The 15,883-nt window shown below is 33.5% G+C and overlaps 1 protein-coding gene across 2 annotated transcripts in view; it reads left to right on the plus strand.

Annotated features, from left to right (window-relative positions):
• LOC127717485 (uncharacterized) overlaps positions 1 to 15,883 on the plus strand; it is a 42,242-nt gene that overhangs the window by 19,858 nt on the left and 6,501 nt on the right. Inside the window, exons 9-19 of one of the 2 annotated variants that reach the window (XM_052223152.1) lie at positions 1,305 to 1,342; positions 2,836 to 2,941; positions 3,320 to 3,484; positions 5,741 to 5,882; positions 7,346 to 7,459; positions 7,801 to 7,852; positions 8,252 to 8,401; positions 9,244 to 9,360; positions 10,631 to 10,759; positions 12,867 to 13,391; positions 14,424 to 14,539. In XM_052223152.1, coding sequence (XP_052079112.1) covers positions 1,305 to 1,342; positions 2,836 to 2,941; positions 3,320 to 3,484; positions 5,741 to 5,882; positions 7,346 to 7,459; positions 7,801 to 7,852; positions 8,252 to 8,401; positions 9,244 to 9,360; positions 10,631 to 10,759; positions 12,867 to 13,391; positions 14,424 to 14,539 — 1,654 coding nt within the window. The remainder of the gene's footprint in view (positions 1 to 1,304; positions 1,343 to 2,835; positions 2,942 to 3,319; positions 3,485 to 5,740; positions 5,883 to 7,345; positions 7,460 to 7,800; positions 7,853 to 8,251; positions 8,402 to 9,243; positions 9,361 to 10,630; positions 10,760 to 12,866; positions 13,392 to 14,423; positions 14,540 to 15,883) is intronic. The other variant, XM_052223153.1, reaches the window with a different exon arrangement.

The following is a 15,883-nucleotide window of genomic DNA, read 5'->3' on the forward strand; positions in this document are numbered from 1 at the left end:
CATCCCCGGGATATGGACTATATTCAAGGAAGGCAGAGTCCATCTGGCTGGGCCCTTCCGAGGGCCCTGGACTTTGCCCCTGGTGCCATGCTTCTTGCCGAAATGCAGATTTGCCTTGTACTTGGGATGGTGTTCCCTGTGGGGCAATGTGTCCCCAGTCTATGAGAGTGTTTTCCCTGTCTAACGCCTCACCATGCCTGCCTTGGGGCTGAGGTGGTGGCTCAATATTTTGGCCACCTCCATTTGGGCTGAAGTCCAGCCTGGATAAGAGGCCCCTTGTTACTCGTAGGTGGGAGATTGTGGCCAAGTCTGACTCGGTCACAAAGCCCCTGCTCTCCCTAATGTCCATTATTTGCTCCCCAGTTTTTATGCCTATACCTGGGAGCTGGAGTAACTCTTGAAAGCTACAAGTGTTTAGGTTTACAACCGACATTTGTAACTGTAAAAAATTAACACTGATTTTCAACAAAGTTTATTTATTTATCAATAAACAACAACAACCAACACTTTTAATAATACAGATGTTTTTATTTTATTTTATTTTATTGAATAACAAATACTTCCGCTTTGGGTAACCCGTCCTTCTGGTCTGCGGTTAGTAGCGGAAGCGAACAGAACAATAATACGACTGGTAACCCGCCCTTCTGGTCTGAAGTTATCAGAGGTAAACAGAACAATAACAACACGACTGGTTCCCCGTTCCTCCCAGGTCACGTGATCCAAGTCGTCTTGAAAATACGAAAAAACAACAAATACTCAATACTACACAAAAAAAAGGGGTTCTACCGCGCTGCAAAACCCCTGTTATGTTATGTAATATTCTCTACCAGAGTATTACACAACATAAAACGATCGGCAAAGGTTTCCCCCGAATCCTTTTCCGCGGGAAACACTGTTGAAGCGAACGTCGCCGCAAATCACAAAACGAGCTCTTAATTGCAATGCACCACGCAAATAAGTGCTCGCAGTGCCAATGTTGTGATCCCGAGTATATCTAAAGACCGATATATACCTTGGATGGTCGTTCCTGCAGTCAGGAACGGCCGATTGCTCTTCTGTAGAATATGTCGTCTGTATAGCCATTTAGTTCATTACCGGAAGAGAGGGATTTCTGGGTAGTTCTTCGGACATCTCTAGATGGTCTGTCTGATGACCTAAAACTAACCCTATGAATACTACAAATATAAAAAATAAGAAGTGGTATAATTGCCAACGAGACAACTCTCCACAAGAGACCAAAAATATATAAAAAGTATAGATAATTACACAAAATTAGTATAATTAATGTCATATATACTTATTAGGTACCAGCTTGTGCGAGGTGGTTCAACCAGTGCCAGTGGTAAGTATTTGATAGCCTTTCAAAACATACCAATACTATGATGGAGGTAAACATGCATGACCCTTTTACATAGATTGTAATACGATTTAAAAAAAAACAGAGCAATTACAACAAAAGTATATTTGTTTAACATTAAAATGTTGCATATGACATCCAATGTAAAAATATGTGTTTGGCAAGGCAGTTCATGTCACTGAATGCTAAGTTACCAAAACATTATGTTATAAAGTATGGAACTGCATATTGATTTTACTGTACAGTAGTTTTAAAAAATACTCTAGTGTTCTTTTCAGATAGAAAAATATTAATTTATTCTCCACTTATGACGTCACAGCTACCTCTTTCTACCTATCGATATTATAAGTGTTCGAAAAACGTGGTCTTAAAATATGCTTCATCGATAATATTTTTAAAACATATTTTCTGAAGGGGGTATAATTTTTTATATATATATAGTCTAGCGCGTCGGGCATAGTGCAAGGCGATTTGGTGACACGATATCTCATTAGCATGAGTTCGAATCCCGGCCAGGGAAGAGCAAAAAATTTGCTTCCGCAAATTTACAGATCTAACATTGTTGGGCTGTTATTTAAACGAATTATATATATATATAAACAAGTCTAAATTGAAAACAACGTTCAAACCTATGATTGCGTTGGATAAAAACCGCAATTTTTATACGTGTGCATGCAAAACAAATTTCTTGGTAGAGGGGTCTAAATACAGCACAAACAACATTTTCCAAAAGACCAAATGAGTGAAAAAGTATATTTTAACAAAACGCATTTAACTAACAGGTCGAACAACAAATGTTCTTAAACCCTGCCGACTGCCATTGGCGATTGCCAAATAAACGGATCACCAGGTGTAATAAATGGATCTTATTTATAAATTTATACCAAACAGTAAACAATAAACTTGCGGCAAAGATGGTATAACGCAAACAAAAGGTGCAAAGATTTTTGTACACCATATCCGGATTTCGACAATTAATGTCTCTTCAGTGGTGTTAGGAATCGAAACGGTATTTGGAAGTCCATATAATTTACCTAAATTTAGGATAGACTCTTGAATTTTGAGGAGTCAAAATAGGATGAACGGATCATATAAACCCGAAGGCAAATCTATTCAAGCCCAAACGAAAAAATATAAACAAGACTAAATTGAAAACAACATTCAAACCTATGATTGCGGTGGATAAAAACCGCAATTTTTATACGTGTGCAAGCAAAAAAAATTTCTTGTTAGAGGGGTCTAAATACAGCATATATATGATTTTAAGATTTTTGCTTTATATACATTGTAAAAAGTAAAAGAACAAAAATACCGAACTCCAAAGAAAATTCAAAACGGAAAGATCCTTATCAAATGGCAAAATCAAAATCTCAAACACATCAAACGAATGGAAAACAACTGCATGTATCTTGTATGTTATTCCTATTTTGGTGCATGGTGTTGTCCATTTAGTCAATCTTGCTTCATCTAAATTATAGGAGTTGCCTATCTTGGTGCAATGTGTTCTCCGTTGAGTCAGTCTCTCGTACACGACAATTTCAATTTCATATCACAAACTGTGGCAGCTCATGAATTAGGACATAGGTAAGTACAAATGTAAATGATAACCAAAAATAACATCGAAGAGTAATTGTATATGCAAATAAATCCATACCTACCCTATTAAACAACTCATACCATCCAGAGAACACCAAAATTTTCAGTAAGAATGAATTCTGCTTGTTCATCTCCCTCACTAGATCTGGCTTTATGGCTCTCATGGCGGGTGATGCGTGTATAACAGGAGACGCTTAACAATGGTAAACTACTATTGCTTCAATGTATTTTTTTGATTGCATCCTTCGTATTTCCTTTTAAATGGACCTTGTATAGTGTCTTCCACTTGATATTTATAGATCCCTCTTTTTGTTTATTTGTTCTCGTCATGAGCATGCATGAAATATCTACAAATTATCTTTTTAGTCTTGGTGCTATTCATGATGGGGATCAAAATGTGTGCAATAAAAGTGCGGCATTCATCATGTCCGCTACCGGAAGTGCTAAGCTTGGTGATACAGCCAGACATCCTTGGATTTTCTCATCCTGTTCTGTTGCAGAGATACAGACAGTGATAGATAAACTCAATAGGTAAGATAGAGGAATCACGTGATCGAATGTAGACATAGTAGAAGACCCAGCATCTAAATATTATCTTGATATAATTATCTGTTTTGCATTGATAGAAATTTGTTTGCAAGGAATGTAAGCAATTGAACACTATGATTAAATGTTTGTATTTTCCAAAAAATACCTGTACAATCGTTCGTTTCTGTACCTATGATAAAGTTTTTTTTATCGCGATGTTTTGATGCATATGTATAAGTAAATGTAGTAAACAAGGTTAAACCCACAGCTTTCATTTGCATAGTGCCTGTTCAAAGCCAAAATAAAAAATTTCAGTCAATTACCAGTTCTCCAAATAATTCAACAATTTTTTTGTATTGAATTTGCTTTCCATGCTAGACATTCTTATATTAAAATAAGGAGATATGGTATGATTGCCAATGAGACAACTATTCACCAAAGTTCAAATGAAGTGGATGAAAGCAATTATAGGCAACCGTACGGCCTTCAAAAATGGGAAAAACCCATACCGTGTAGTCGGTTATAAAAGGCCCCAACAGGAAAAATATGCAAAAATTCACTCGAAAAAACTAACGGCCTAATTTAAAACAAAGCAATTTACGAAAAACAAATATGACAGACATGAACCAACAACAACCACTGAACTACATGCTCCTTATATCTTTTAAATGCAGACTCAGGAAATTAGATTTTTTACGAGTATGAACGGATTACTTATACAAAATAAAAAACTTCCAACGCAAGTAAATGCTTCATTTGAGGATGTTGAAAATTTATTGCCAGTTGAGCGCTCACCCTAACATTGGAAAGTTGATAGTATCAAATGTTAAATGTCAAATGGAGGAAACAAAACAAATGTAAAGTATAGTTGGTATAAATGCTCAAAGTAAATTTGACCTACTGAACATGCCAAAGTGTTTGATATAATTATCGACTTAACATTGACTTCAAATGCTAGTAGTCGTTTACATGGTCGATGAATATCCCTGTGACAATTAGCCTTTAATTGAATGTTTGAGGTATTTTCTGGTATAATTTTTAAAAAAATATTTACTTTGCGAAACTGTACCTTATATCGTACTTGTAAAATATATAATAAAAACGAAGGTTCCCAGTGTTAATATAATTTGGTTCTTGCAGAATAAACACGTTAATTTTATTTAATATATCGAGCTTCTATTTGATATTGTATTCCACAGAGAACAGTAAATATTCTAGACAAACAATAACTGTTTTACCTGTTTGCAAACCACATAATATCTAAATCAATATTGCCCAACATTGTGCAAATGTTATACTGTGGATTCATTTATTTTCGTGGGTACCAATTTTCGTGGTTTGAGGAAAACTTGCATATTCGTGGATATTCAATTTCGTGGTTTTGACAAAGTCTGCGTACATTCCTTAAGAAAATTTGTAATTCGTTGAACATTTAAATTCGTGGTTCCCCTATACCAACGAAATCCACCAAAATTGGTATCCAACGAATATTAATGAATCCACAGTATGATTATTTATGACACCCATATATGTTGCATATACTCAAATACCTATATCAATCCTTATGCTAACTTAATTTTTGTTAAATGACAAACAGAACTCATACACTTGTTTTTTCTAATGTTGGCTTGCTAGATTTCACTTAAGAAAAAGGTAAAATAACAAAAGAATTGAATGCTTTTTTTTTGTAAATTAATTAGTGCCTAAAGGCGTTGACAGAATCACATTTTGGAAACGCTTCTACTAAAAATGTTTGTTTCATCAACAATTTTACAACCTTATAAAATGACCAAAAGAAGCATGCATCAAAATAATGTGCTACAACTATGAAACTAAGAAGTATATCAAGCTTTTTGTTTGTTTTCCCTATGCATTGTAGTGAAGTACTAGTACGTACAATCAGGAATATTGCAGTTTATTAAGAAATAAAATTTGATTATTATCAGCCAATTAGAACACAAATATAATGTCATTGTATAATGATAATATATGTAAAGAAGAGGCGAAAGATACCAAAGAGACGTTCAAACTCATAAATCGAAAATAAACTAACAAAGCCATGGCTAAAAAAGAAAAATACAAACAGACAAACAACAGTACACATAAAAAAACAACATAGAAAACTAGAGGCTTAGCAACACAAACTCCACCAAAAACTGGGGGTGATCTCAGGTTCACTAGAAGGGTAAGCAGATCCTTTAACAAACTAATAATGTGTATAAAAACGCTTTTCACTACTTTGTCACTTTTTTGTTTTAGTCAAGGACCAAATTGTTTGCTGTCCAGTACATCACAGTCAATTATAGATATCTACCAGTACATGTCAGACCCTATAGGACAAGAGTTTACCATAGATAAACAATGTCAGCTGATATTTGGGTCAATGTCTTATGCTAGCAGGGTACAATTTAATATCTAAATTATCTTTAAAGTTAAAAACAATATTTTTCATTGTACAGAATTAGCCATTTTAAAAAAGGTCCTTTAATATATTGGAGAACCATCCAAGTCTTACTTTAAGAAGAAAAGCAGAGAGAATATAAACTAATAAAGACATAAACAAAGCCATTGTCCGTCGGATGGGGACGTTAAATCTGAGGTTGTTTGGCAAAATTATTTCATACTGGTTTTGGCTTTGATATATTTTTCTGTGGTTTATAATTTAGCTATTTGGTAATTTGGTTTTCATGGTCTAACTTTTGTCTTAAATCTGTTAGTATTCATACTTTGATGAGTTGAGCCTTTTTTCAATTAATGTTTTATAGTGTGTCCTTTTATGTCATATTGTTACACCACTGTCTCAGGTTAGGGTGAAGGTTGGCGCCAGATAAAACGTTCAAACCCGCTGCATTTGTTTGTATCTGTCCTAAGTCAGGAACCTGATGTTCTGTGGTTGTCGTTTGTTGATGTGTGTCTCGTTTCTCGTTTTTTATATAGATTAGGCCACTGGTTTTCCTGTTTCAATGGTTTTACACTAGTCTTTTGTGGGGCCCTTTATAGCTTGCTGTTCGATGTGAGCCAAAGCTCCGTGTTGAAGGCCGTACTTTGACCTATAATGGTTTACGTTTACAAATTGTGACTTGGATGGAGAGTTGTCTCATTGGCACTCATACCACATTATATCTATTAACATGCAACAACTCATCAACGATTCCAGGGTGTTAAGTTAAAACATTAGACGCGTGTTGCGTATACATACTGGGGATGAACTCATGTGCTCCGGATTGGTATGTTTATCCTGTTACAAATGTGGGACAAGTAGTGCATGGTAAGTACACTGTGGTCTTTTGACTCATTTGGTGATATCACAATTGAGGAAATGAGGACCGGAAAATGGCTCCGACACGGATATTCCATATGATCAACCACCTTATAATGGTGCCCGTAAATTTTTAGAAGCGGTGACTTCGACCGTACCACTATGAATTTGTGCTTCAACAGCTTCATTGTCCTTGTAATCAACAACTGCAAAAACGGGAAACCATAGGAGGAAACAAAGTTCTTGGATATCATTTCAACTTGGAGAAGTATTTCTTCAGTAGACAAATCTACAAATATCTACACATAACGGAGATCGGATTTGAATGTAATCAACTTGTCAATTGCTCCGGATGCGGGATGTTCTCACTGTGTTGAAGACCCATTGGTGGCCTTGGGCTGTTTTCTCTTCTTTGGTCGGTTTGTCCCTTTTACACATTCTCCGTTTTCATTCTTAATTTTATGCCTCGATTTGTTTCCTCCTAATGAATTAACCAGATTTCAACATTGGAAACTGCTGTTGCCATGATTTTTATCAGGTAGAAATTAGAAAACATTAAACACTTTAGAAATAAACTTATATTATACAGAAACATTTCATTGCAGGTAATATACAGTAACAACTTCGACAATATTTGTACAGGATTATGGTGCTCAACAGGAGGATCCAGTTTATCTCTAGTAATACCGGCCGATGGAACAACATGCGGAAACAACATGGTAATTTTAATCATGCGTATTACTAGAAAAATATTATACCAAAAAAAATTGCTGATAATTATTAATATTTCATGTTAATTATTTTGAATTACGTGTATCTTCACTTCATTTCTTATTACATGCTATTCTAATTGAGATCAACACCGGTTTTTGTTTAAAGTGGGGTTCGTATGGCTCAAGTTTTAGCTGTCTTTGGTGTTTAAGTTCTCATATGGTCAAAATATTCAAAAGATATGACATAAAATAAAATACACACAAACACACACACTAATACACACACAAACACACATACATAAATAAAGATGTGTAGTAAATTATTTCAATCATTTTCTATTCGACAGTGGTGTGCTGGTTATTCTTGTGTAAATGATCTGTCAGCTCCATCCACTACCGGTAAGATAAAAGTTTAGTGTGTAATATAGGGTAAATTTTGATATGTCTAAAATAATAAACGATTTTGATATTATGTGTTTAATCAGTTGATTCAAATTGTGAATTGAATTTACTTGTCTTTTATAGCATTTCTTGAGGAATGTATTGATTGATTAAATTATTTATCCATAATTGTACTTGTTTTTCAATGAATGCTTTTGAAAAAAAATTTTAAATTTGGAAATTTTTGTCAATCCAGAACGATGTACATTTGTTTAAACAGCTGTTTAGACTTTAAACTTGGATCAAATTGTTTGGATTCTTTTTATTCTCAAAAAATAGTTGTGAGCCTGTTTCTAAATGCATAATCAGTCTATTGAATGCGTATGATTCTGATTCGTATTTCATGAAACATTGTAGAAAGTTGTATGTTTGGCGATACTCCATTCACTCCAATCAATGGGGAATCATGTGACTCCTTTATTAAGAGTCAACCTTGGCAGTGCTATGTCGATAATGTTTTCAACAGTTGCTGTCAATCCTGTCTTAACCACAGAACCAATGATAATGGTAAGCTTTCAAGTCGCCAAACTTTTTAATTCATAAGAAGATGGGATATAATTTGTAAAGAGCAATCTATCCCCCATCGAATAGTTAAGACGGGTGTACACAACTACAGGTCACTGTAGAGCCTTTAATGATGAAAAACCCTTGACGTTTTGTAAATATCCAAGGGATAGCAAAACAAAGTGAACAATAAAAAGGGACATCCTACGTCCGGAATAATCAAATATCATTACAGCGGTTAACCGATGTTCAAATCTCATATATCGATTAAGAAGACACAAATCAAGGTAGCTAACAATAACTGGGGAAATTGCATGAACCCCTAAAGGTGTTAGACCAATTGTGACAACAGGGTAATACTCTCATGAAATGCGTTTATTGTCCGTAATACGAATCCACGCTCAGTCAAAATGTCACAATCAGAAATAGGACACAATCGATAAATTTACAGACCTGGTGTCGATCAATTTGTAAAATTTTGTAGTGTCGAATTCAGTCGTTCTTATTAACGCATGAAAACGGATTGAAATATCCTCTGTGAGCATAGAAACTGAGACATTATTCAATAGAGATAAAATCGTTTAAAATATTCATCAAGTTTCCGTAGGCTTATTGTTATACTAGACAATCACTCAGTTTATTTCATTGTCCAAGGAAAGTATAAGTTTCTTTACAAGTGAGGATAAATGGCATGCGTCCAAAGCGTTTTTCTGCATTTACCATTGTTATAAACTCTCAGATATAAACATTTAAAAGCCAAGGATGTCTAAATACGTAGATATAAGTCGAAATATATTTCAGAATTGTTTCTATTTAGAAATTTCTTTGATATTTTTACTTTATAGAATGCATTTTTGGTGATATTGGTGACTGTTCGTCACTAAGTCCAAGGGACTGCTATACTACTGCCTTAGAAAACCAATGCTGTCGATTCTGTCAGCAACATAGAACTAACATCCATGGTAATTATTCTACAATGCATTATTTCAATAAACTTAATTGATACTATTTGTAACATTTTAACAATACACAATGTAAAAAGTTTTTGTTTGACTTGATAGCATAAAGACAAAACAAAAATTATTATAATTTCTATGACTAGTTTCCTTCACCAGCATAGACCTTATTTTCAAAATTCATTGACTGGTTCTTTATCAATTGGCGCTGGAAATAATGATTCACATGTCTCTACAAAACATATGTTTATATTAATTACGGTAATCTAATGTCAAAAGTTCGTTATAATCATGGTTCTGAATCGATGAGCTATAACGCGGTTCTTTGGTCATTGGCCTGCTTGATATTCTCACACTGTTACAAGTAGTAAATAAAGTAATGCTTACCAAAATTTATCACATGAACGTACCCTGATGAAAATGAATAAAGTATGTTACAACTTAGTAAAGTTGGAGAAAGCTTGTATCTGAATAGAACGTCTCCACATAAATTTAACATGTCATTTTAAAGTTGTGTCCAACATTCCTATAATTTTCTGATCTTTCTTTTTTTCGTTTCCTTTCAATTATATTTGGTCTTAAGGTTGTGTTTTTACATACCCAGCTTTCAAATATAGGTTTCAGCGTTCATGATTAAGGTACAGCCAGAAAAACCTCTCCGATCGCACGGAGCTCATAGTGTTATTTTCTTTAATGATTATTTGCCGTTTTAGAATCCTAGGTATTCTGTGTAATATTTTCAAAGTCGTGCATCAATTCTTTTGGTTTGTGGTGAAGAGTCTATAAATTATATAGAAATTCAATTGTCCTGTAGATATTTTGAACTAACTCAGAAATGTCTTCCAAAAGGGAGGAAATCGAATAACTCTCATTATATTTATAAGATCTTAAAAGAACATTTTTACTGTCAAAGTTTTGAACCTAACCATTACTAAACGTTTTTGGGCAAGTTAGTTTATGTAAAGGTCTTTTAGTCTGGATAAACGTCCCATAATGTCATTTACCTAGAAAAGATATTTAAAAAATAAATGACAGTACGCTGTTGCAACCTTAAATTGTCAACAATGATACAAGCAGTTGCAAATTCTTGTTGGTTTTTTATCATTTATGTTACATTTTAAGAAAATATACGAAAACTAATTTGGGAGTACTTCAATTAAATAGGAAATCTACTAATTTAATGCTTATTAAAAGAAACTTTACGTATCACACGTTATTTTAATGCGTTTACAATCCGCCTCGGAATTTATATTTACTAGCATTTGCTCAATTGTAGACTGTAGATACGGCGACAAATCATCAGGTTGTATGGAAATGTTATGTCCATATTATGTTCATCCTGAATGGTGTTGTGAAACATGTCACAATCAAATGTTTCCAACAAGCTCTACAACAACAAATATAGGTCGGTTGCAGGTATTTCCTCGCACCCAAAAGACCATCAATGCACGCAAAACAACTTGAAAATTTTTTCGCAAAATTCGTAGACTATCATTTTGCTTTCATACTATTATTGTCATACATATATTCATGGCTTCAATGAAACCAGAAATAAATAAAGTGTTGTGATGCATTGTATAGCTTTTATTTAAACAGCCAATACTCTAACAGGGGCAAAATATATATCGTTTAAATCGTGCCCCTTATGTTAAGTAGAGTGCTTTTTATGCATTTAGTGTTCATAACTGCTCTTACATCTACAGAAATAAGTTACTTTTCAATGCGGTTTTTGGTTCAGATCATGCATCAAAGCTATTTATTTCTGGCTGAAATCTGTATTATATATTCTAGTGTCTTCAGGTTTCATATTATTTATAGTGCAAGTACTTTTAATAGTTTATTTCGTCTTACACAGCAGTTTATTTATTGGTTGTGATGGAAAAGGCAGCTACATTGGTTATCATTGCAATAATATGGCCTTCAATCATTTAAGTATTTCTAGAAATTCAATTTATGTAAAAAAGCATAACAAAAATACCGAACTCCAGGGTAAATTAAAAAAAAGGAGAAGCCCATAAAACTGAAAATATCAAACGTTATCATCCAACGGAACGAGTGAAAAACAACTGTAGTATTCCTTACTTGGTACATGCATTTTCCGGAGAAATGGTGGGTTAAACCTTGTTTTATAGCTAGCTTAACCTCCCAATTGCATGACAGTTGTAATAAAATGCACAAGTAATCAATCATATTGTATGAAATTAAACGTATGAAAACTAAATAAAGTTATCAAACTTATAATTTGGTAAAAAAGGCGCGTTTGTTTTGACATGAATTATCATTGATATGGTCATAATTATAAATTAACTGTTTAAAATTTTCGAAATACTAAGGAGTTTCTACTCCAGTAATAGATTACCTTAGCTGTTTTTGGCATAACTTGTGGGAATTTTGGGTCCTCAATGCTCTTTATGTTCGTACTTTGTTTGGCCTTTTTATTTTTTTTTATTGAAGCGTTACTGCGTACAAAATTTCAATCCTGGTATCTATTTATTCGTCAACCCAACGACTAGAAAGACCAATAAAAGCTGTATAGAGTGTTATAACATTAACGTTCCCAAGTTTTATTGCACTAGATGTGCATTTCGACAATTAATGTCTTTTCTGTGACGATCGAGACCAAAATAGTTGAAATCCTAAAACCTAATACAAACGTTTAATAGCTGATTAAACAATACAAACATGCTACATGTATCAGTAAAGCTAAACACGGAAAAGGAATCAGATCTTAATATTTCAAGTTCTTAATCATACCGAATCTATAAAATAATTAGAAACTGAAACAATCAAATAGCTGTCATCAACAACAAATTCTCCGAAAAATGAAGAACAAATAATTATAATATGACATAAGACAATCACTGAAGAGAACCTGATGGGACATTCAAATACATATATGGAGTGGTTTACAAGCTTTTTATTTTTTAGATTTCACCCTTTTTTCATCTGCAGCTCAAAGTACTTAACAAATGATTAGAAATAATGCCATTTTGTACTCCATCATTGGTTGCTTTACTTGATATATGTGCTTAAATGTAAATATGATAGACGTTGTTGACATTCTGAAATTAATTAAAAGTTTCTCATCGGTTGTTATCATGAATAATTAAAAGCCTTTTCAGAATGTTTAAAGGACTTTCTGCATTTTTATTTCGAAGTATGTTGATATTCACAATGAAAACATATTTTTTTACTTTGTACACATGAAATGTCTATCAAATCGAGTAAAAAGTAAAATCACAAAAATTCTGAACTCCGAGGGAAATTCAAAACGGAAAGTCCCTAATCAAATGGCAAAATCAAAAGCTCAAACACATCAAACAAATGGATAACATCTGTCATATTCCTGACTTGGTACAGGCATTTCCTTATGTAGAAAATGGTGGATTGAACCTGGTTTTATAGCTAGCTAAACCTCTCACTTGTATGGCAGTCGCATCAAATTTCATTGAATATTACTTTGTTTGACCGCCATATAGAATAGTTTATATATGTGTTATACTACTTTTAAGATTGTTTATATGGAGACCTATGGCAAGGATGTATGGAAAACCTATGCCCGTTTTATGTTAATCCTCAAGGTTGTTGTCATACATGTAGACAATATTTAGCAAATCGTAATGTAACGACAACAACTCCGGCTACAACTACAACAAAACCAACTACAATGACAACAACACCGACGACTACAACTTCAACTACCACAACACCGACGACAAAAATTTCGACCACCACAACACCGACGACTACAACTTCGACGACCACAACACCGACGACTACAACTTCGACCACCAAAACGCCGACGACTACATCTTCAACAACAACAACAACTCAGAAAACTACAGTTCCGAAAACAACTACAACAACTTCTACAACTACAACTCCGACAACAACAACACCAACGACATCCACTCCAACATCAACTAGTACAACAGTCCTAAAAACTACAACGTTGGCATCCTTTACTGAACCCACAACGAAATTTGCGACAACTTCAGAAAGCCTTTCACCTGCTTCTCTTGTATCCGATACCAAAGGTAAACACAAAGAAACTTCTACAAATCCTGTTCGTCTATCAAATAGATATAACATAGCAAGTCAATGTCGGAAAATATCAACTTTTTGTACGAGCTTAGAAAATGATTACCAAGCCTTGTGACAGTTATGTTCCGAAAACAAATAAGTTGATATTTCTGGTATATTTTTGGTATATGACATATCAGTCTTTATATCTTGAAAAGACATCATATTATTAAAGCAACTTATTTATCTGTAAACGATACAAAGTAATCTATGAGATACTAATAGTCTTGTTAAATATTTGTAATAGATTGGTGTGTTTCATTTGATATACGTGGATTGTTGTCTCGTTAGTAAATGTGGTCCGCATCCCCAAATAAGAAAACAAAATCGGTTTCTAAATTTCTATTATTGGTCTCACTTAATGGCTTTAGATGCACATTTAAGACACTCTATAAGTATTTAATTTGTCAAGAACAACGCAACTCTAGCTGCAGCAAAAGTAAGTGGTTATTGTAATATAGTCCGAACGTACAATTGAAATTTGCTGAAATTAGACAATTGAAGTCATTACTTTTCGGCACAACATACGTAATTTTGATATAGATAATTTTATGTTTTGAAATTTTATTTGTAATTCCCATATTCGCTATTATCATTCATGAGGTTCAAAAGGGATTTAACTTGTATATCATTGAATTACACTTTTGAAAACATTCGCAACAAGCTGTCTATCAATTTTAAGCTTGAGAATGTAATTTAAATTCGAAATATATCATTGGCTTGAGATTGCATAACAGTAGATTATGTTACATTTCTATTAATTATGAGATATTTGCTACTCTGTTTTAGAACTTGTTGTTTTCATGTATTGTAGTAGATTAGAAAATCTTTCAATAGAAATAATCATGTTATAAATAAACAAACTAGTTTAACGGACATCTTCTGGTATATACTTTGCTTTTACGGGTAAGATGAAAACCGATCAGGTTAAATCAACTACTCGGTTAATGTAAAATGGTATCTACATTTATAAATATATTTTGTAGACAAATATGTTATACCGGTCATTTCGGTTCTGGTCGGACTTTGTCTTTTACTGTGTATTGTTCTGGTACTAGATCAATATAGACGCAGAAATGGTGGACGACTACGCAGACAAAAGGTATGAATTTATGAATAAGAATATGTAAATGTACAATATATTCCTGATTTGAAACAATCATATTGACAGACACAGAAAGTATAATGTTTATTTTTTTTATCAGATGATGCAAGCTTTGAACAAAAAATATAACAAAAACACAGAGGTAAATTCAAAAAGGGGAAGTCTATTAAAACTGACAAAATCAAACGCTCGACTCTGTCAACCAAAGGAACGATTGAAAAACAACTTGTCATATTAACGACTTCGTACAGACATTTTTCGACGAAAATGGTAGGTTTAACCTGGTTTTATTGCTAGCTAAACCTCTCATCTGTATGACGATTGTTTATAGTTCCGTGTTATTGGCAACTCAAACAGACACAATAGGTTAATGAGAAAATAAATAAGATCTAGCAGCCAAAACTGTGTAAACATACATCACAGACATACAACGCAATTGACTTAGAAAATTAAATAACCATACAAATAAATCTAGCAAAGATGCCAACAAAATAATTGTTGTAATTGATAGTAAATTTGACAAAGACGCAAACAAAAAAGCTTTTGTAGTTGATAGCAAATTTGACAAAGACGTCAACAAGAAAGTTGTGTAGTTCATAGTACATACAGTATACACTTTCTCGATAAACAAAATGAAAACAACACTGTAAAAACCCCTTGCGTCCGAATCGCACATCTGGACCTACCTACAACAGGAACGCCCATAGCCAAAAAACCCGATAGCTGGGTGCATAAATAAGGAAGTGTAATGTGTAAGGCAAAACAACTCTTTCTCAATCAGAATAAATTAGCTTTCAGGACAAAACATCATAGAACCACCATAGTATATCTTGAGAGAAATTGATTTTTGATTATGCATTAATACTTTGTTGCCTTTTACTATTTAAATTCGCTTTCATATATATACACAGTTGCCTTGAGACGTGTGCAAAAATAATAAGAGACGGAAAGAACAAAAACACATTTTTGAAAACGAGTGTTTTTTTATATATAGTTTCTCCTAATGAATTCAGGGTAAGAAAATTAGTGTACTTCATTTTACAAAACAATTGTATTCATCCAAACAAAGGAAATTTCTTATCCTTTCTTATGCCGTGTAAGTGGTATTCATTTATATAAATGTACAGATCATGTTGGTCTTCCGCCATAATGGTGAGAGTTCGAGTCTTGCTCCTTCAAAAAGTAAAAACTACGAGATGCACTTTAACTATGTGAAATAATGTTTCAGTTACTCTCTGTAATTGGATGATTCATACAAAAGACTACTGTTTCCTCCAATAGATTATAACTGGAAATTATTCAAATGAGGAGAAAAATAACAACAAACCTTATATATCTTTT

This window comes from Mytilus californianus, unplaced genomic scaffold (assembly GCF_021869535.1).
Source record: "Mytilus californianus isolate M0D057914Y unplaced genomic scaffold, xbMytCali1.0.p SCAF_10, whole genome shotgun sequence".
NCBI lineage: Eukaryota > Metazoa > Mollusca > Bivalvia > Mytilida > Mytilidae > Mytilus > Mytilus californianus.